The sequence below is a fragment of the Rhinolophus hipposideros genome (assembly GCF_964194185.1).
Source record: "Rhinolophus hipposideros genome assembly, chromosome: 3".
In the NCBI taxonomy this organism is placed as follows: domain Eukaryota; kingdom Metazoa; phylum Chordata; class Mammalia; order Chiroptera; family Rhinolophidae; genus Rhinolophus; species Rhinolophus hipposideros.
The window spans coordinates 69,169,202-69,192,141 of record NC_138049.1 but is presented as its reverse complement, the minus strand read 5'-3'; the positions used below and the strand labels follow the sequence as shown (position 1 = coordinate 69,192,141).

General features: G+C 37.0%; 2 protein-coding genes across 12 annotated transcripts in view; one reads left to right on the top strand and one right to left on the bottom strand.

Annotated features, from left to right (window-relative positions):
* The window catches only part of BCKDHB (branched chain keto acid dehydrogenase E1 subunit beta), a 235,262-nt gene that overhangs the window by 77,408 nt on the left and 134,914 nt on the right, over positions 1 to 22,940 (top strand). The window contains exon 9 of one of the 11 annotated variants that reach the window (XM_081037737.1): positions 9,583 to 10,783. The exons of 9 other annotated variants lie outside the window; for them this stretch is intronic. In XM_081037737.1, the coding sequence (XP_080893863.1) occupies positions 9,583 to 9,603 (21 nt within the window). In that variant the 3' untranslated portion in view covers positions 9,604 to 10,783. Of the gene's footprint in view, positions 1 to 1,528; positions 3,848 to 9,582; positions 10,784 to 22,940 lie in introns of those variants that run through there. One more of the 11 variants, XM_081037735.1, reaches the window with a different exon arrangement.
* On the bottom strand, positions 17,069 to 18,990 carry LOC308492636 (large ribosomal subunit protein eL19). Its single transcript, XM_081037795.1, has one exon. The coding sequence runs from the start codon at positions 18,858 to 18,860 to the stop codon at positions 18,270 to 18,272; it is 591 nt and encodes a 196-aa protein (XP_080893921.1). The 5' UTR covers positions 18,861 to 18,990; the 3' UTR covers positions 17,069 to 18,269.

Here is a 22,940-nt window from a genome sequence, read left to right as displayed (position 1 = left end):
TATTTTTTGTATTTTTGTTGCTATCGTGAATAGTATTATTATTAGAGGTTTTCCTCTCCCGACCCCTTATCTTTTTCCTTTTCCATGTGTGGCAGTAAAAGAGATTTAAAAAATTAAAGTAATACATTAACATGTCAACAACACATATAGTTTAGCAGAGCTTATAAAGCAAAGCAACCTTTTCTGTCCCTGTCCCTAGGCTCACTCCCTAAACACAGCCACTTTTAACCATATCTCTGTTTTGGTCTTCTAATAGCTACTTCCGTTTCTCTGAGTAATCCACTGTACAGGTATTTTGGCGATAGCACAATTTATTCATTTCTGCAAAGGCCTGGATTCTATACAAATACAAAAAATAACAGGGTTTACGGAAAAAATAGGTTAGGCAGACCACTTAAAACCATTTAACACTGTAGCATTTGGGTTATAATCAGTAATATTTTCTTGTCTTTTCTATTAGTATAACACCCTGGTTTTGCAGTATATATACTATACATACTAGTATATTATATACTAACATAATATAAATTGTATATATTATAAAATAATACAATAGTTTTTAAAGTTCTGTTTTATAAATTATCTAGTTCTTCATTAGTTTGTTCCTTTTGTAATATTTTTTCTTTTTGTTGATTATTTAGGATAGCTGACTGTGCAATTTTCCTGTAGGTCTCCTTGCTCAGCAGCAGGCATCTCTTCTATGGGAAAAGTTGAGTAGTTCTGTGCTTAAGGGTGAGACTTTGCTTTAGGGCGAGGGAATGAGAGATCTGTCCTTAGGCAGGAGGGGGTGCCCTTAGGTGTGTAGATAAGCGAGGCTTGCCTCTTAGACATCATCCCTCATGGAATAGGCCTATCATTGTAGGAAGTTTGAATGGTTTTATGAGCAACTAGCTTCTATGCCTGGGTTGTCTCTGGGGTCAGGGTTGCATAGATGTGTTTCATTGGGGGAAGTGAGGCAATTAGTCCAGCTGCTTTCTTTAATTTCCTTTTTTTCATTCCCAATTCTTACATCCACTTTCTAGACTTGCAGATGAGTGCATCTGGGGTCTCTGGGAAGATTTGCTTCTTCGCCTGGCACCCGCCTCTCCCACCCTGACCGCACCCCCACCCCTTCTGTGTCCAGGCTTTAGCTTCCTCTACTTAGTCTACATTTTCATCACATATCCACAAGAGACTTGTTTCAGTCTCTTTTGTCTAATAATCACTACCTCTTCCCAACTTTGTTGTTTTGGCTGTTCTAGGTTTTTTCCCTTTTGTATTCATTTCCTGTCTTGGGAGAACAGGGGAGACAAAAGCAATAGATTCAGTCCATCATCTTGAGTTGGAAAGCTTCTCTATTATGTTTTTTTTCAGTTTTTATCAGGAAGCATAGTATGTGTATTTCAGTCTCTGTATTGTTATTTCACCAAAATCTTATTAATTTCAATAATTTCTTAGTTGATTTTTTTCAGATTTCTAGGTTGGTAATCTTATTCTGCAAGTAATTTTATCTCTTCTACTTTGTATACTTTTTTTCTCATTTGGCTAGAACCACGGAACAATGTGGAATGACAACAACGATAACAAACATGAATGTAATATTTAAGCCCAATCTTGAACTGATTGAATTGTTAAGTTGAAAATGGAAAGTATCAACTTCATTATATTGATTTCTGGCTTACTGAGAAAGGCATCAGAAATTTTCTGCAGAGGTTAGTGTTTTTGAGTGAATAGATTTGGCACTTACAGCCTGAATATCTCTTATACTTCTATTGCCAATAACCAGAATTCAGAATTGGAGATGGGAAAGAAGAGAAAGTTAGCTTTGTAAAATAATAAATCCTTCCAATAGAGTTTACCAAATTTTAGATGACAGTCATAAATCATTATTGGGCAGCAAAATTAATGTTATCTCTGGACAGTAAATCAAGAAAAACATGTCACTCAACTGGCAGTTATAATGGATCCTCTATCCTAAAGCCAATAAAGACATAGTAAAACAACCATCACTGGCGAGATACCTGCATGTGGTTAATATGGCCCCCCTGACTGACAGCTAAACAATGGTCATTGCAAGAACCAAAAGATCTGGTTATTGGTTATCATGTAGAAGAAATTAACCTCTTGATTTATTTTTATTTTTTAAAGTTGCTTTAAGAATTGCCTTGTAGATATTAAAACAGATTTATGATATGAAACTCCTGAGTACAGTATTTGGAAATACTTGGTGGCAGTTGCAGGGAAGAGATTTTATGTCAAAGGAAAAAGACTGCATATCAGCTTTATCTGTAAAGGGACTTTAAATCAGTTAGAACTATCAAAAAATGAAATGTTACCTTTTGTGGTCATGAGATCCTCATTAATGGGAACAACTTGATCATCTGGCAGAGATGCTAGAAAAAGAATGAGGAGGGTATCCTAAACAGTCTCTTTTATATCAAAGATTGTGTGGAATAAAGCAAAACTATGCTTTAGCATTTTGGAATATATAATAATATCTCAATATTAAATAATGTAATAAAATAATACAGATATTATGAGAAGTTATCCCTTTACCTTTTATATTTTATACAGGAGTTCTCTTTCATATTTCTGGTAAAATATCTTGTGTCTTTAAACTTTTTTTTTTTTTTTTGCTAGCTTTATCTTTTTTTTCAAATGGTAAATTGTTTCTCCAGTTTTGTAAGTAGAACAAACATCCACTAGTCAGGTTTTATAGTGACTTTGTTTTCTAACACCTCTGGCAATTATTTATCTTTCTAACTTTCCACAGTTGCTGCTATCTTCTCGTCTCTCTCTCCCCGGGTTTAAGCCCACTTTCACATACACTGGACCACGTGCAGTACCTCTAGAACCATTTGTTCCTTTCCATTCTCATTATCTTACTCAAGCCATAATGATTCCTCTCTAAAGCATGGTGTCCTCTTGCTTCTTTGAAGCCCTTCCTTCTTGCCAGGGTAATTTTTCTAAACTGAAGAACTGCTTGTATTACAACTCAGTCCTGTTGGTGCTTTTGGGTTGCCCTCAAGACAAAAGGTAAAATATTGTTATTATATATTTGGCTCTCCATTATCTGACCCTGGTGTGCCATCTTATGTAATTTTCTGCCATTATCTCCACACAGAATGTGATTGTCCAGCTACACAGTATTGTTTGTAGTTTCCTATAAACATCCTGTTACTGCAGTGCCTTGGCACATGCTAGTTCTTCCCCTTGATAAACCTGAGATCTCTTTAGTCTTTCAACACTCACTTTACAAATACTCCCCTCCAGGAAGCTTTTCCTGACCTGTTTTCCCATTGTCTTTTAAGCCTGCACTGGAGACATTTTCTCGTGTTCTCAGGGTACTTTACATCCGACTCTCTAATAGAAGGTTTCCCTTTGTGTTATAGTTTTTACTGTCCTCATATGGTTCTCCCACTAGACTCTTTTGTCTCTGTATCTTTCACAAATTCTAGTATGCAGAGCAGCATATAGTGGGTATGAAAGAAAAATTTATTTCTTGTCCCATGGTGTATGAACTTTGTACTTGTGAGAGATTAGGTTTCTTAGAATCTCATTTTTCCAGGATGTGGCTAAGAATATTGAAGTAGATAGAAAAAGACTTCTAAGTAGCTTGAGATGGTTGCAAGAAAACCATGCATTAAAACAAACACTAATTTTGTAGACAAGGCTGTGAAGCCCTTAATCATATTTCTTCAACTTTTACTTTACATGCTAGAATTCTAACAAACTTCTTTACTTAGCGGTGTAGCTCACGTTAGATTTAGAAGCAAGACATTAGAAGATGGGGAAAAGTTATATTGACAGAGATAAGGATGTTGGCAAGACTAAAGCTGATATATTGATAGCCTGAGATCAAGGCTCTCTGTGGGAAAAGAAAAAAAGCAATAAAAAAGTACATAGGAATATTTCTTTTCAAATCACAGCCGTTTGTAGTCATTTAATGTAGAAACAAAGTAAACATCTACCTTAATCCCATGGTGTTATAATTGATGTTCCAAATTCTCTCTGTCATCATGAATAGGTTAATTTCTGTTCTATATACTGGGTTTGAAATGCAATATTATTGCTTAAAGGTATGGGGGGGGGGTGAACTCTCAAATATGTTGAATAACTCAGCCCCTACAGTGCTAGATAAGTGAGTTCGTGCTGAGTTTCTTTGTAAATGCTGCAGGGTACTGGTGCTTTGCTTCTAATCATTAATTTCCCTTTGGTTAGATTCACATTACTAATAATGTTATGTAGTGATCTTTTGTTAGGGCACTTTCCTATTTCTGATTTCTCATGTCACATGTGGAAACTAATAAAATGACCCTTTTCTCTTGGCTCTTATTGTTCTTCAGTTCTTTTAATCATGGAACTGATATTATTTTGTGTTAAATCTCTTTGACATTTTCCAAACTGTACACGGATTGGTGGGGAGAAAAAAAGAGAGGGAAGTTTAATCCTCCATTTTTGTAGATTGAGCTATTGAGGTGTGACAGATACCATGTGTAGTAACAGCACTACAAGTCTCTGCGCTGGGGCTTGAAACTATTCATCTTCTTGGTGTGAATTGCTTCAGACATTTTGCTTGTCTCTCAGTGTGGTTACACTCCTCCAGGGGAGGTTGGGTGGGTGGTACCAAAGGGTGGAGTGGGTGTTGACTAATTTATTAAGTAGCCTTTTATCTAGTTTCTCATTAATATTTCTGACCAAAAGGGTAAAAGGTTGGAATTAGGGGTTTTTGTTTTTAATTAGTCTCTCTAGGGATGAGAGGCTTATTTTTGAAGAATGGAATTTTAAGGAAGCCTGACAAGCTCAATTTCCATGTGACTGAAAAATCTGGCAGTTGCAAAGCTTTCACAACTAGGAATTAGAGCCAGATTTTCCAGTGGCTAAGCTGCTTTTGGGAGTTAGACACATGGGTAAACGGCACCTCTGCTTTCAGGTCACAGCGGTTCCCTTTAGGGTGTTGCTCATGGGACTTTCAAGCTCTTTCCTCCCCAGTGGCTCTAAAAATTCTCTCCGGGTTGTTCTTCCACTGTGTGCATTATAACGATCTTCACCATTCCATCCCTTATTTATGCACTTTAATCATGTCAGTTGATGTCTATCACAGGTGTAGGGCTGCTTAATGCTTCATTATCTCTACAAGAAATATATCTTCCTCCCCTCTTATATCACCATCAAATTAAAATGCTACTGTATTACCTCAGTTTTACAACTTGAGAAGCAGAGATTGGTTGTTTTGCTCAAGATCCTGGAGGGAAATAGAGAAGTAGCCAAAAGTGAGCAAATTTTGGAAGCCACCCAGTTCAGCTCCCTGCGCACTGCATTGTAACACCCTGACAGGCATCAAGCTATTAGATTCTTCCTTTTAAATAAGTCAGCTCGTCACGCAAGTCTAGTTGTTAGAAAGTTTTCAGCTGAAATTTTGCTTTTCTCCAACTTCTACCTATTGATTCTTATTCTTCTCTTTTGTAAGACCATGTTTGTACCTACTTCTACTTGTCTTCAAATATTTGGACAGCTTCCAACCCTCCTTGTAGTCTTCTCATCTCTAGGCTAAATGTTCCATCCATCTCTTTCAACTGTTATTTAAATCTTCTGGTTTCCGGATTCCTCATTGTACTTACTGCCATTCTCCGGACATACTGTCAACGTCCAATGACCGTTTTCACTTCAAATGAATTAAAAATTATACTTGAGATACTGTCTGTCTAGCTGAATGTTTAGAAACAAGAGGACTTGTTTCTTCCTGAGGTCTGACCTCTCTCATGACCCAGGCCATTTATGTGTTTCATGTTTCTGTTCTGGAATACCTGGAATAGTGGTGAATTCCACATCATTGGATATGTTAAGCAGACATACATATGTCAGGAATGTTATAGTTAAAAACAAATAGAAAACATGTTGGGAGTGTGGTGTCCTTACAAAAATAAAATTAAATGGCTGTTTTAAAAAATAGCTTTGAAATAACCAACTATAAAATATAGGGCATAGCAGAGTGTATAATATTGGGAATAATACTTGAGTGAATATTATTCTCTTAGAAGGGCATTTAGATACTTTTATCTTTGACCAATCTCCGAATGAACTTCTAAGGATGTTTTGCATCCATGAAAGACTGCATCTTTTATCAAAAACTTGTAGTTCACAAAAATTTCATTGACATCTTCCCTACAAGTCAACATACAGTGCTGTATTTTTCTCCATATTTGCCCTCATGTTTACTTATTCTTTATAGAGTCACCATTTGGAGCAATACAATTTAGGTTGTTACAAACTTTTTTAAAAACCTTAATCAATATTGTTATTAGCCCTATTTTGCCAATTGCCAAATACTCACCCATTTTTTTTTAACTAGGATAATGTTAACTGTGTTTTGTTAGATTATCTCAGCCATTTATCAGTGCCATTTTTGTAAATGGAATATTGTTTACTCTTAATCCTAAAATTAAATTATTTAAACTCCTGTTGACCTTCCTGCAAATTTCGGTTGAGTAGCTAATAGATTTTGCCAAATTATGGCAGTGAGAGTTTTTGTGGCATTTATTTTAAGGTAATTCTTGTTTTTTAATTGTTTTATTGAGGAATATTGGGGAACTGTGTTTTTCCAGGACCCATCAGCTCCAAGTGAAGTCGTTGTTTTTCAATCTAGTTGTGGGGGGTGCAGCTCAGCTCCAAGTCAAATCGTTTCCAATCTAGTGGAGGGCGCAGCTCACTGGCCCATGTGGGAATCGAACTGGCAACATTGATGTTATGAGCACCGCGCTGTAACAACTAAGCCAACTGTCCACCCAAGCCATTGTTTTCAATCTAGTTGTGAAGGGTGCAGTTAACTGGCTCATGTGGGAATCGATCCACTAACGTTGTTGTTAAGAGCTTGCACTCTAACCAAGAATTGAGCCATCTGGCTGTCCCCAATTCTTTAATGACTATGATAACAACATTTCTCTGTACAGTATTATTTTTTCCACAAGGTAATTTTTAATATGTGTGGCTGTTGTGAGATATTTAGTCCAATAATATGTTGCATATAAAGACATTCAATGAGAGGGTTCTTGTGTTACAGGGAAAGGATATTAAAAACCAAAATCTGTCAAGTAAATTGTGGTCTGTAACAGTTCCACCCTTTGGGGAGGGAGACTTATTGAAACTTCCATAACTATTAATCTTGAGAAAGAACATGTATGGTCTTGTTGGATTGAAGCCTCTGGTCATCTTATCAAACCAGGGCAACAAAAGTACGATCAATTTGCATCCCTTCTTGGCCCGTTAATCAAAATGAAGATAGTAGGAGTACATGGATGGTATGTTAGGTCCTTTGATAAGTAAATGTAGGGTGTGAATCATGAATAGTCTCCTTTTCTTGATTTTACCAAGTTTCTCCCCATAGTCACTCACCAGAAAAATATAGTAAGAAGTTGATTTGCTTGGCTTACTTGTTTTGGAGAATGGGTGAGAAAGGCTTCCAGCTGGAGCTGTCAGTTTTTTTCTACAGCAGTTGCCTACCTTTAGTCTTTTGTAAAGATAACCTGATATAATCTTTTTGTCTTTTGCTGCCAGGAAGCATACTGCCTGGGCTTTTGTAGCCCCCCACCCTCCCATGTAAGGTCAACTGTGTGGTCTGTTTAGTATACAAAGCTCTGTGGGAGGGAGAGGGATGGATCTCAGGCCCTGGTGTTGGCCTATTGCTGGATGACCTTGGGCAAGTGAGTCAGCCTCTTCTCTGTTTTTTTTTCTACTTTGTAAAACTGAGCCGTTCTTTTTCTCCTCAGTCGTTAAAAAAGTTAACAACAATTAAAGAAAATGTAATAAGAGTTTCTTGAGTGAGTTAACACCTATCTGGGTACTTTAGTTAATACAGATAGGGTGACTTTTCAGATTACTAGGATAAATTAAACAAAAATGCCCTAAATTGGTTCAATATGTATTCCAGATTGTCTGTGTTAAATAAAAGATGTAAGTCTGGTCTAATTTGTATAAATAATTTCAATCTCTTGAGGAAAAGCTATGTAGTTATTTATGTTGTCCATGTACATTGTATTGTAGCATTAAAGAACTTCCCAGGACACTGAGGGATTGTTTCATCACTTAAACCCTTTAAGTCTCTTCAGGGAGTCTCGTGGACATTCATGTGACCTTTCAACATTATGTTCTTAACCAAAATTTTAAATTGCATCAGGATTATTTCATATCTTTAGGGCTCTCACTTTTTAATTTAATTTTGAAAAAAACACACAAAAAACAGTGGATGAATTATGCCCATTCTGAAAAAGTATTTGGGTTTTAGTGTACATAAGTTTAATTTCAGTTTTTGTATTCTGGAAGTTTATTTCTATTATGCCTTTGAAATCCTATTAGCTCATTAACACTCCAGTTCTCCTATTTGGGTGCTCTATAAACCTGTAGGCTTCAGGAACCTGAGCTGCGATCTGCAGTTAATAATGCAACCTGCTGTTAGGTGTACGACCGCAAAACTCCTTAAAGGGGATCCTTTGTTTATAGCTCAAAGTGTTGTACTTGAGGTAACAGGCTAAAGTATGATGTGAGAAAGTTTTGAAGACTATAAATCATTCTACTAATGGTAGGTAGCATTGCTGTCTATTCAGAGTAAGTCTGTGACTCATTGTAGTTCTGTGGCTTTTTGTTCTCGTGAGCGATTAAAGGAAACCACTGCAGGGGATTGGAAATATTCTTTCTTCTGATTGTGGGATGACACAGTGATTGCTTTTTCCAACCACCATATGTGGTGATTGGGCTCTTCGGAATGACATGGGGGTGCTTTCTGAACAAACATCAACAGCCTTCCAAATAACGTATAATAAATAAAGTATGTAAGACATTTTCCACAGCCAGATGTAATGTTCAATAGTAGAAGAATAAATTTAAAGTGACCTCCTACAGGAAAATTTGGGGAATGCCTAGATCGATGAGAAAGATGTTGTGAGAAATAAGCAAACTCCTTTCCCATTTTCAGCTGAGAATATGTGATTTAAATATACATTTAAATTTTTTTATTTTTTTTCTGGAATTACTTAGAAAATGCATTGATTGGTAAAACCTAAAATTTTCAGTGAACTAACAGTCTATCTGAGCTATTACAGAGTCTTTGTTTCCAACATTCAAAAGCATTTAAGCAGGTGGTGCACTTTGGTGTGCTTCATTTTCCTGAATGTTAAGTAATTGATCTAAGTTTGTAAATTAAACTGTATTTTACATATAGTAGAGTGAAATCCAATTCTGGAGGGATTCTGGAAAGGTGGCATCTAAACTTGTGCCTCTGAGCTTCTTCTGAACCACTTAAACTGTCAGCGTCAGAATTTCTGGGAGAAGGAACTTGGGGGTTTGGTAGGAGACAGCTAGAGGACTTGTCCTGAAGCAGTGATTTCTTTGCACACACAGTGCTTTTACCTGGGTTTTGTGGGTTTTTTTTGGTTTTGGGGTGGAGGGCTTTGTATCTGCCACTACTGACCTTTGGTGCCTCCACTGCTCTTAAAGTCAGGTCCAAACCAGAACAGGCATGTGTGCAGAGATTTGAGGTGTACTCTTGACTCAGAGCGCGATCAGCCTGGATTCTCAGAAGGCTTCAGAACTTTATTCTCCTCTCTGCAGGATGGGAGGGGGAAATTCTAGCAGTGGAGAGACCTAGTACGAGTACCTGGACCTCCAAGCTACCTGGAAGCCTGAGAACTCCTCAGGGAAGCCTGGTGCCTGCCCACTAGTCCCACGTCAAGGAATCTTCACTAAGACACCATGGAAGACATCCTACCAAGCTAGGATATGCTGAAGGCCTATTGAAATTATGTATTTTTTCAATTTATTCCTTGGACAGATATTCATTAAGCATCTTCTAGCACTTCACAAGTGTTCTAGAAATGGAGGATATAGCAGCAAACAGAACAGTCAATATTTTGTTCTCTTAGAGTTTAGGTTCTATTGGGGAGACAATATGTTTAGGTCAGGTCATGACAAATTTTATGGAGAACGGTGAAGTTTAAATGGATTGCAACGTGAAAGGAGATGCTATGTTACATGATTGATCAGGGATGACTACTCTCAGGTGGATTCTTTTGAGCAGATACTTGACATAAGCAAAGAAGAAAGCTATGTAAATATAGGTATACGTTAGAGATATTCCAAGGTGGTTCCAGACCACCACAATAAAGCAAGTTGCAATCGTTTTGCTGATGGAAGGTCTTGCCTTCAATTTGTAAAAAAAAAAAAAAAAAAAAAGCAACATCTGTGAAGTGCAATAAAGAGAAGTGTAATAAAATGAGATATGCCTGTATCTGAGGAGGATGAGTAGGCAGCATTAATCACATGTGCAAAGGGCCTAAGCATGAATATGCTTGGCCTGTTAGAGTAACAGCAATGAGGCTTGGATGAGGTTGTCGAAGTAACCAGCAGCCAGCTCAGGGACAAAATAGGGGTGCCTGCTCTTACCATTATGAATCATCATGATTCTGGAGGATCTAAATAATGATACAAGACTAGAAATTTCAAAAATTGTTATATAGAAAATAAAAAAATAAAATTATTTGTATTTTAGAGGACATCTTTGTACCCTTGTGAAACCCAGGAGACTTTAAATAATTGAGAATTAATAAAAGAATTGAGAAAGGAAACTTGATTTACAATGAATGTTAAAAAAAATCAATAGATTTCCCCTATACTAACAATAAATAGCCAGAAATGGAAAATGACCAAACGATCCTACTTGTAATCAAAACAAATATGCTATAAAATACTTAGGAATAGATTTTACAGGAAAGAGAGTAAATGTATGCAGACAATAAAATCTTATGGAGGTCTTTAAAACAAGACTTGTACATACTGTGTTCTTGGATGGCAAAGCAATATCACATAAACACCATTTAATACTACCCCAATTTCAATCCTAATGGAGTTTTAAAGTTTTTACTGCCTAAAGAAAAATGAGTGCCCAACATAGCCAAGAAAGAATAGTGAAGGGGATTTTCTCTTAGCTGAAATTAAAACATACTGCAAATCCATGTTAACAACCTATAGTTAGCAATTAGCATATAGGTTAGGGGTTAGGAAACCTTTTCTGCAAAGGGCTCGATAGTAAATATTTTCAACTTTGTGTGCCATATGGTCTCAATCTTGATTACTCAACTCTGATTTTACAGCATGAAAACAGCTATGTGGATGTATCATATAGAGTATCTTCACTGCCCTAAAAATCCTCTGTGCTTAGCTTGTTCATTTCTCCTTACCTGCACAACCCCTGGCAATCACTGAACGTGTTACTGTCTCCATAGTTTTATCTTTCCCAGAGTGTCATATAGTTGGAATCATACAGTATGTAGCCTTTTTGGATTGTTTTCTTTCACTTAGTTATATGTGTTGTCTTTTCATGGCTTGATAGTTCATTTCTTGTTAGCACCAACTAATATTCCATTTTCTGGATATACCAAAATTTATTTATCCATTGACCATCTTGTTTGCTTCTAAATTTTTGACAGTTATGAATAATGCTGCTATAAACATGTGTGTGCAGGTTTTTGTGTGGACATAAGTTTTCAACTTCTTTGTGTAAATTCCAAGGAGCATAAGTGTTGGGTCATATGATAAGAGTTTGTTTAGTTTTGTAAGAAACTGCCAAACTGTCTTCCAAAGTGGCTGTACCATTTTGCATTCCTACCAGCAATGAATGAGTTCCTGTTGCTCCACGTCCTCATCAACATTTGGTGTTGTCAGTTTCTGGATTTTGGCCATTCCAAGAGGTGTGTAGTGATGTGTTATTGTTTTCATTTGCATTTCCCTGATGACATATGATATGGAGCTTCTTTTTATATGCTTATTTGCCTTTGTATGTCTTCTTTGCTGAGGTGTCTATTAAGATCTTTGGCCCATTTTTTAATTGCATTCTTTTCTTACTGTTGTGTTTCAAGTGTTCTTTGTATATTTTGGATAACAGTTCTTTATCAGATCTATTGTTTGCAAAGATTCTCTTCAGCTGTGGCTTGTCTTATCATTCTCTTGATGCAGTCTTTTGCAGAGCAGAAGTTTTTAATTTTGATGAAGTCCAGCTAATCAATTATTTCTTTCACATATCAGTCTTTGGTGTTGTATCCACTAGGCCAACAATGCCTCCATTCCCTCGCTTAGCTGCTGATTTAGGACTGGTGCAGTCCAGAGGAATCTGACAGCTTAATTAGAACAAAGCATCCAGAATGTCTGGGCTGGGTGTTGACACTGTGTGAATTCTGCCTAGTGCTCTGAATGTTAAAGTCCAGAAATTCACTGAAGTATGAGTAAAATGCTTTTCATACCGGTTTTCTCCTTTGCTGAGGCCATATCTTTTTCTCAACTATATTTCTTTCTCCCTCTTTTTATCTCTCCTAATTAGGAAACATAGAGCTAGAGTTGGTATTATGTCAAATTGAGATCCCATAGGCCTGATGGGAGAGGACATTTGTAAGACCAATGTGAGTGAGCTTGAGAATATAGACATTCTTTTGGCTAGAAAATATTCATTTTTTTCCTTCTACCATCAATTGTGTTCTGTATAACTGAGAATTCTGGAGCAGTGGAAGATGATACTTTATGTGAACATTCCATGCTCTTTATTAAATTTATAATCTAAGATATTACCGTTTAAATACATAATGTAAATAACTTATGTGTTTACTCAACAAATATGTATTGTGAACCTGCTGTGTTCTAGGTACCTGGCCATTAAGGATACAGTGGGAAGCAGAATAAACATGGTTCCTGCCTTCACAGAAATTACAGACTAATGAGAGAGTCATTAATCAAAGCAAACAAAATGTCAGAGAAAAGTAAATTTATAATTGGGACAAAACTCTAGAGCTATTTTCAAGGTCACTTTAAGAATCTTAAAAACCTTCAGAGTAATACAAAGTAAACACTAATTTAGTTCAGCTAAAATTTTTATTTAATTGCAAATCAGTGACATGACACTTTTTGTGGCATCTGTACCTCAGGAAGAAAAATAACACACAGTATTTTGTAGTGCCTAGCACAGTGCTTATCCATAATATACACCCAAATATTGGGACACTTAACTAGAAATAAATGTAACTGGAATAATAACTTACTGCATTTCAAAGGCATAGCTTTAAATTGATAATTAACACACTATTAATACATGAAGGTGATTTATACCCTTGTATTAACCAGAGATTTTACAGCATAATGGTGACTGACTATTGAACTGTCAGTTCATAGAACTGTCAGTAATAGAGATAAAAATAGGCATTTCTTACAATTAATAAACTAATTCTGATTCCTGAAGTATATCTGTTTTTATAGCTCTAGATGTTTGTTTGTCAGGATTTCCCCAAAGGTCTGTTCTTTCATCATACAATTTACTATAGTGCTCCAGTAGGATTCCTGTTTTTCTGTGATATACATACATATTTCTATTCTCTCTGTAACATGCATGTGTGTGTGTGTGTATATATATATATATATATATATATATATATATATATATACACACACATGTCTACATACTGTATATAAATGTATTTGCTTTCTCTTTATGGCAAGCACATTAAAAAAACAACAGAAATCCAAGACAAAAATTGCCCAGGAATTCATCCCTTAATCAAGTCATTATTATCATTTTTCACGTCATCTTGTGAATGTGTAATTTGCACAGTTTTATATAACAATACCATAGGTAGAATAATTTAATGTTTTATATTTTCATTTAATGCTTTGCTACTGTCTTTTGTTTTTGAAATCCTTCCTTCCCTTCTCCTGATCACCCAATCCCCAACTAATATATCCAATGGTAATAGCTTTTTTTTTTTTTTCCAAGTGCTAAATACTTTCTTGGACTTAATCATTGTTTCCATTTTGGCATAATCTTTGCTCTTATCTCATTGTCATAGCAAGCCTGAAATGTCCTAATTTCAGTAACAAATAAAAATTTGATTCCATTTTCTTTTCAAAGGTTCTGATTTCCACTCTAATCCATTAAGACGGCTTATAGTGTTTATAAACCTAGCTGTATCCAGAGCAGTGGCCTTTTCCAAATCAAATTAGAATGACTTTTACAAAATGGAATTCTGTAATTATACAATGAAAGTACTTGGTGTCATTAACTGGGAATCAAAATTAGTCACTTTTTTTTCTAAACATTTGCATTCTCTTATACCTTGGAGGTGTTATTATTGTTTTTACCTGACTGGATTATTTCTCTCTGGATTGGTAGTTTCCGGCTATTTTCAGAACCCAGTGTTTATTGCTGTGATCTGTCATCTTAATTAGTCTTCCTTAGCTCAGAGGGATTCTTTAGAATTTCTTTAGGTAAATACCATATCTGTAGTTCTTAATCTCTGTATTTTATCTGCTTTGTTTGTCAAATATCCAATGAAATGGAATACTGCTGTCAGGTCTCTATGTGTTAGACCGTGTCCTTTTTCATGATATTCTAAATGTACATCTGGTTTTATTCAGAGGCCTCTAAAAGGAGTTATACCTTTGATTTCCTGAAATACTAAACTCTAGTAAGTGAAACAGAACATAAATAAAACAGTTGTATAGAGGACACACTGTCAGTCACCACAGATTTGCGTCTATTTATTATCCCATGAGGAAATCAAGAAAATAGCTTTAAACGAACACTGTGGCAATTTAGATATTGGTAGTTGAGGATTTAGCTTTTTGCTTTTGGCTGTGATCAGAGATGAACAGTGTGCCTCAGTTTAGAGGGGTAGGAGTTTCTATTTGTATGTAAATTCAGAGCTGGGGTGAAAGTTATGGATAGATTAGTAACTTGATAATAAGTGATATTTTAAATTGATATTCTTTAGTTTTCAGAGCAGATTATTGCAACAGCAATAACAGTGATAGCTACCGTGTTTCCCCGAAAATAAGACCGGGTCTTATATGAATTTTTGCTCCAAAAGATGCATTAGGGCGTGTTTTCAAGGGATATCTTTTATTTTCCATGTACAGCAGTCTACATTTATTCAAATGCAGTCATATGATCTTCTTCTGGAACATCGTATAACGTACTAAATGCATCCGTCTGGCTGACGATCTTAACTGGGGCATATTTTCAGGGTAGGTCTTATTTTCGGGGAAACACGATAGTACTTCACATTGGCTAAAGCACATTATTTTTGCTCCTCTTTTAATCTTCAAAACCTTAAGGGCCAGTTGCTGTTATCTCCATTTTACTTTTGAGGAAGCATTTGCTTGGACAAGGTGAGGAACTAACCTGTGCTTAATCCCTGAAAATATAAAAGCCAGTTTCTAGGATAATGTCTTCTACAAAGTAGACAAGAGTTTTTTTGAATTAGTGTCTGAGCTGGTTTCTGAATCTAGGTTAATCTGATACCAAAGCCTATGTTTTTGATTTGTAATATTTCTTCACAGTTTATTGCCACATTAATTCTGTCCAAAGGCCAATGGCAGTTACTGGGTTCTATAAAAGTAATTACGTGGAATAAAACTGAGTTCTATCAATACTCCTTGCAGTTGTTTACAGAGTAGTGGGTAGGATAAGTTAGACTCACATCCTGCTTCATGAACAATATCAATGTTGTCATCTTTGAGCTTTTTACAGCATCAGAAGGCAACAGAACAGTTAGGCTGTTTGCTCTATGGAGCAGTGAAACTGTTGGGTATTGATGCTTCTGTGAGCACTGGCATTGGGAACAACTGATCAGTCATGCCATGTAGGTGGGAATGGTTCTGTTTATCAGTGCAACCTGGGTGTTAGCCAATTGCTAGTAAAATCAGGCTATGCTGGTCAGCCAGGCAACTAACCAGTGGTCCATGTGGAAACACTGGTTTTGCAGCCCTTCAAGTTTGGATGTGCAATGTAAAACTAATTTATTAGGAATAGATTATTCAAAATATTAAAAACAATTGTTCTCCAGCCATTTAGGTGTTCTGTTGTTTTCAATAAAAATTAGGCTGTGAATTATTGCCTCATATCTTTAATGTGTTGCTGTGTTCCCACAGCACTTTATCCTTACAACTGATATATTATCCATATTGTGATAATTTGTTTACATGCATATTACCAGCTTAACCAAGGACTGTTTGAAAGGACTGCTTTATACAATTTTGTGCTTTAACAGGTCACAGAATTTTAGGTGATCAGTTAGTGTTGAACTGATTTTAAAGTGTAAAGTCAAAGTCCACTGTTCAGAATATATATACGTAGTCACTTAATTTTAATTTGAACTATACGTCTCAGTTTAACTGGAAAAATAAAGATTTCATCTATGAATATAAATAATTTTAGGTCTCCTGGTCTTATGTATTCTGTTATTTCTATGGGAAAAAAAGCTAAAGCCCTCACTTTATGGCTGTTTCAAGCATTTTACATTTACTAACTCATTTATTTCTTACCACATCAGCATTAGGTAGCTACGGTGAAAATACTGAGGTATGGACAGATTAAGTAACTAGCTCCAACTCACCTCAAGAATTGAGCCAGGCTTTGAACCCAGTTAGTCCAGCTCCAGAGTGTGTGCTTATAATCAGTAGTCTGTGCTCTTTCGTTTATCTGCAAGTGAGTCTATACCTAGAAAAAGAGAGAGATTAAAATAGATATTCCCTATTGTAATAGATAAGATATCACTTCTTGGAAAATCTATTTTGCAGAAAAATCTATGCTTTTCTCAGGTCAACTTTCAACACGAAGAAAAATAATAATTATTTTTTTCATATAGGTTTGCTTTAAGAGGAATTTAGATGCATAGAAATGGGTTTGGAAGAGAACAGAGGAGAGAAAATTCAAGCCATGTTAGTTTAGAATACATTGAAGACATTTCGTTTTGAGAATGTTTTATAAGGGAACTGAAGTGTTTTTCAAATATTTGAAGGTAGAAGTTGGTGGAGAGTTTAGCTTTTTTTTTTTTTTTAATAGTTTGGGCAGATAAATTTAGGAACACTTTGTAGATGACTTAGAGCAACAGGATTATAGATGGTCTGCCTAAGAAAATAATGAGCTTTTCCTTACCAGAATGCTCAAAAATGGACTGGAAGCAACGTTACTGAGGATAATCAAGTATTTGGCTGATTGAATAATTAAATTAGGTGACCAGGTATAAAGTTCCTTTTAAACCTACAATTCAGTGATTCTAACAACTTGGGACAGAAAAGATTCTGTTTTAATTTACTGTTATTTACATACCACCCCACCTAGAAGAGATCTATGTAGGTGATGTCTAGTGAAACGTGCTCATTAATCCTAGTGGTTATAGAAAATAATACCTGTCACAGTTATTCATAATATCAAGCTCATGGAAAATCATTCCTGAAATTTATTGATAATTGTTGCTAAAGTTTCCTTAGTGTTTATTACTTGTCAGGCATTTCGTTAAGCACCTTATACTTATTACCTTATTTAGTCTTCATAGTACCTCTCTAGGGTAATTCCAGTTATCCCTTACTTTTCAAAAGTTCACGTTATGCCACTTTGGTTTTACTAGTACCTGTTTTGGCTAACTGAAAGAAATCCAAAGAGTGGCGCCGCCACGCTCCTTCCCGGGGGACTACACCCAACACCTCAGCATCTAGCCCCACCCCCCACCCCCCCAATAGCTTTGAACTGCGTGAGATCTGTGCTTTATCTCAATTTATCTCCTGCAGCTGTGAGCAAGATGTGTCTAAGGTATCTGAAAAGCCTAGTAACACCTTGTAAAGGGGTTACACTTAGCGTAAAAGGGTAATTAAACATTTGGTATAATTTGGTAGGTTATTTTTCAGATCTTGGAAGAAGCAACTTTTCTCCATATAAATTAATGGTAATTGCTTCTTCACTTTGTGCCATTTCTGCTTATGAAAGGTTTCTTAGGAACGCTCTCCTTTCAAATATTGGGGGAAACCTGTACCGTTTGTCCCCATTTGACAGGTGAGGGGTTGAGTAGCTTGCTCATGTTCACATTGGCCAGTAAATTAGCATGGTCAGGACTTCAACTCAGGGCTCTCAGACTCCAAAACTCATATGCTTAACTGTGACACAACCTTTCAACTTCCCAGCCCAGATCAGAAATTGAACACCAAGATCATTAGTAAGCCAAAGTTCTCAGAATATGTTGCTTTTTATTGTGTGCGTCAGGGGAAAAGGTTCCTCTCATCTCCATCAATTAGAGGAGACTGCTATAAGGAAAGGAAGGAGTAAAATAGAAAGAAGAATGGGAGAAAAGAAAGGAAATTCTTTTTTTTTTTTTTTTAGGCAGATGAAAGCTATTTTATTGAATGATCGATCCATATACTGGACAATGGCTAGAAAAGCTGAGTTTAAGTACAGGCCACTATGTACAGGTAAAAGAGATGGAGCTTTATTTCTTGGTCTCTTCTTCCTTGGACAGAGTCTTGATGATTTCCTCCTTCTTGGCCTGGAGTCGCTCTTCACGGCGCTTGCGTGCTTCCTTGGTCTTAGACCTACGGGCCTCAGCCTGGTCAGCAAGAAGCTTCTTGCGAGCCTTGTCTGCCTTCAGCTTGTGGATGTGTTCCATGAGAATCCGCTTGTTTTTGAACACGTTACCCTTCACTTTCAGGTACAGGCTGTGATACATGTGGCGGTCAATCTTCTTAGATTCACGGTATCTTCTGAGCAGTCGGCGAAGAATTCTCATCCTTCTCATCCAGGTTACCTTCTCAGGCATTCGAGCATTGGCAGTACCCTTACGCTTACCTATGCCCATATGCCTGCCTTTCCTACGGGCCAAAGTGTTTTTTCGGCATCGAGCTCGGGAATGCACAGTCACAGGCTTCCGGATGATCAGCCCATCTTTGATCAGCTTCCGAATCTGCTGGCGGGAGTTGGCATTGGCGATTTCATTGGTTTCATTGGGGTCCAACCAGACCTTCTTTTTGCCACAGCGGAGGACACTGGAGGCAAGCCTCTTCTGAAGCCTGAGCATACTCATGGCTGCAGCCGCAGCAGGGACAGGAAAGCAGGAAATTCTTTTGTAGAAACCATTTTATATCTAATTAAAGTATATTATAGAGCAAATATATTTTTCAAGTTCTATGTTGTCTGGTATGATTTTATAAAACCAACTTAAAAAAAAAAAGAATCATTCAGTAAACAGCAGGTGACTATTGACCACCTTTTAGAATGGAAATTGTTTCTCTATTGACTATACACACCTGGATGTTGATGTCAGCATGTGGAGGTAGCATGTAGAGGCATCTCAAAATGTCACGGTGGGGGAAAGAAAGTGCCACACAGAGGGAAAAGTCACTACAAAGGCCAGAAGGTAGAACTGTGCTGAGTATACTTAGGAAGCCCAAGGAGGTTTGTGTGGCTGAAGCACTAACAGTGACAGCAAGCGTAGTCAGAGGTGAGGGGGGAGGGGTTGGAGAGTGGAGTGTTAGTACTCCGGCTGCTACTCTGAGTGAAAGGAGGGCTATTGTGGAGTGAAATGACGTAATATATTGCAAAAGTCCTGATCATGTTGCTGTGTTGGAATATACTGAGCAGAGTCAGGGAGACCAATTAGGAGACTATTGTAGCAGTTTGGAAGAGAGATGATGGTGGCTTGGACCACGGTGGGTAACAACAGCAGAGGTGGTGAGAGAAGTCAGATTCTGGGTGGCTTTCTTTTCTTGTGTGTTTTTTTTTTCTTTCTTTTTTTTGTTATTAAAGGCAGAGACAATAGGATTTGCTGACAGATGGGATATAGGGAATGGGAAAGAGGAGTCCAGAATGGCACAAAATTTTTAACCAGAGCTATTAGAAGGGTGGAGTTGCTATGGATTGAAGTAAGGTGACTGTAAGGATATGCTCTGTGGAGGGAAAATCAGGAACTGAGTTTTGTGGATCAAATAGGAGTCTGGAGAGTCCAACCGGGTCTGAGGGCTCTTTGTCAGTCAAGTATTGATTCTTCCTGGCTTTCATTTGATTCTTCATTTTCCACTTACCGGCTTCTTAATCATCCTGGTTTCTTCAGCTCTGATTCCACCTTTGAACTATAGTACCTGCTATCAACTCGTAGTTTTCCTATACATCTTATTTTAAGTTGCAAACTGAGATGTTGATCCAATCATCTTTTTAATCAGCCTCACAGATCACAGGTTGCTAGCCAGCCTATAAATGGGCTTTTTGCTTTTTTTAAGGGCTCACCGATGGCTCTGTCCTTTGTAGAATGACTACACATCCCAGTTTGCCCAGCATAATTGTTGTTCCAGAATAATTAATAAAATCCTCTTTTTTCTCAAAACTGTCTTAGTTTGGACGGTATATTACTTGCTTACACTACTTACTGGTCACCCGGGGCTATAAAACATGACTACTTATTCCGAAAGCAGAGCTTATGGAAAACAGAGTTGTGTGGTGATTAGTAACGAGGCGAGCGGGGACTGAGTAACCCCCCATGACATCTAGGAGATAGTAATGGTAGACTTGAAGACTCTGTGTGATGTCCAGAGATAGGTCACTAGAAATGGGGTCGCATAGTAAATGGAAGAGAACAGATTAAGTGTGCCATTTGGGTAGGTGTCCAGAGACCCAAGTCAAACAGGGGTATATGTACATCTGTAGGCTGAGGATTCAGCTCGGAGTCAGAGTAGAGAATGGTTTGGCAGGTGGTAGAGATTGGCATCTCCTTATCAGGCAAAGGGTTCTACTAATATTTATTGATCGAGGGTTAAGGGGAAAGAACTCAGGCATGCAACATCAGGCCGCTGGTGCCACACCTGTCACAGACTACTGGGCAGGATCTAGTCACTAAATACTGGCTAACAGGATAAAATACAAAGAGCCATAGCAAAAGGGCGCATGACCTAGCGCTGAGACCCAAATAGAAACACAGGGATATTCGGAGAATAAGCTGAGCCTGCTCATTCCCAGGCAAAAGCTGTTGCATTTTGTTCTGCAGCACCAGCACGAAGGCTGGCATGTCAGTGGATATAATCCCAATGGAGAAATATCCCAGTCGGAAAGGAGCAAGGACTTGGAAGCCCTGTGATTCATGACAAACTTTGCACCTTGATGAGGTGATAGGAGTTGAATCCATATATGTCTGTTGTAGGAAGATTCAGCGTGCACAAAAAGAACTTTTTTTAGCTCATGTCTGGAAAAAACTAGGCTAAATTGAGCATTGTTTGTTAACAGCTGGGATTTAGTGAGAAAAGTCCTCAAGTATCTATATTTTTTAATATAGATGGGTATCAGTTAAATGGGTATCAGTATAAGTAGAGGGAATCAGAATTAGGAAGGATATCTTTATATTTGCCTATTTTAATAGACTCATATAGGGATGAATGAACAACTCACTTTTTTCCCCCCAGTGAACTGTGACAAGCTCTAAATATAAATGAAATATCTATAAAAAATGCACATTCCTGATGCCTGGTCTTATAAACCTGAATCTATAAAATAACAGAAGCTACTGGCTGTTTATGTTGGGGAAACTGTAATTGGGAAGCACATGTCAAATACTGATATTTGGGGAAGGCGTTTGATGACAGATGGAAGTGAAGGAGGGGGAGGTTGGAGAGGAAAGGGTAGAGTTTTGAGGTTATTGTATGTGTGTGTATGTAGTTATTTATCTTAAACCATAAAATAGCATAACTAAAGGTGTGTGTTATAGTAGAAGTAATAGCTAGGCAATGAGTAATTTCAAAAAAGTTAGAAAATTAAGCTTCCTTTTGAAGTAATAACCCATAGAGATTCTAAGAAGTGTTGCTCATAAATCAAATCCTAAAAGGCTCCAACATAATTATAAAAAAAATAGCTCCATTAAAATTACCATTAAAAGAATTAGGCATAAATCTTTTTGTTTTGTTATTATCTAATGGAGAACAGATTTCTTTGTTCTGAGGAGTAAATGGGTAACAGGCGTTTTGTTTGTGTGGTTTATACTTTATGGTGTGCGTCTACTATAATAGTAACAGATAATGTCTTTTAACAGTTCATGGAAAGAATTAGTTTCTTCTCTACCAAAAAGCTAGCCTTGTGGAAGCTGACAAAAGTCATTATATTATTATGATTTTTGGCTCAAGAAAATAATGATATCTTGGAAAAAGTGAAGGAGTATGGCACTGGAAGAAAGACATCTGTAATACAAGAGACAAATTATTTAAACAAAAGATACAGTGTTTCTTTAATTGGATTCTCATGGACTATTGATTTAAAATGTGCTGACCAAAGACAGTATCTGGAAGAAAGAAACTTTGGATTTCTGAATCACAGTTTTTCCAGCTTGGGTTCAGTTCGTTTGACAAACTTTTATTGAGCATCTACTCTTAAGCCAGACAGCCCAAGTTTGATCCTGAGTACTATTATTCTACCTTTCTGCACATACATTTCCTCACCTCTGAAATGGAGATGATCATAGTAGTCCTTATCCCCTGTGATTATTTTGAGGATGAACTGACTTTTAATGTAAATAAAGTACTTAGAACTGTGCTTGCCACTTTAACACAGAAAGTCCACTGAGATTAGGAATTTAAAGATGCTCATACTATCTTCATGGGAAAGACAGGTAAGTGACCCAACAATTTCAGTGTTTTCTGATAATACTAAGAAAATGTTTATCGAAAGGTAGTTCTAGGGACACAGAGGTGGAAAAAACAACAATTTTAGGGGGATAGTTTTCTGGAGTTAAATTTAAGAATGGTTTTCTGTAGGAAAGGAGAAAAAGTTCCTCCATAGTCCAGGAAACAAAAGGTAGACAAAGCCGGAGGCTGAGACACACTCATTTGTAGCATTTTTAGCGTCCTTCCTTGCTAAGCCTACCACTCACTGCACGTGGCCACCATTTCGACACTTGGTTAAGAACATGATGGAGGTCATTTTAAGTTCTGATACTTTTTTCATTTGTGCTGTTAATTATAGAGTCTAGTTGAGTATAATAGAATTGGGAGGCTTGGAATAGCAAATTACTATTCCTTAGTGTAGAGTTCTCCGTACTATTGGATAAAGTATTGACTTCTGGGTTGGGTTAAAAAAATGCTGTGAAAAATGAGCAGCGCTTTCATGTCATGGCCCTACTCTTCTGCTT

Coding starts and splice junctions, on each gene's coding strand:
- LOC308492636 (XM_081037795.1), bottom strand. CDS start 18,860: ATGAGTATGCTCAGGCTTCAGAAGAGGCTTGCCTCCAGTGTCCTCCGC.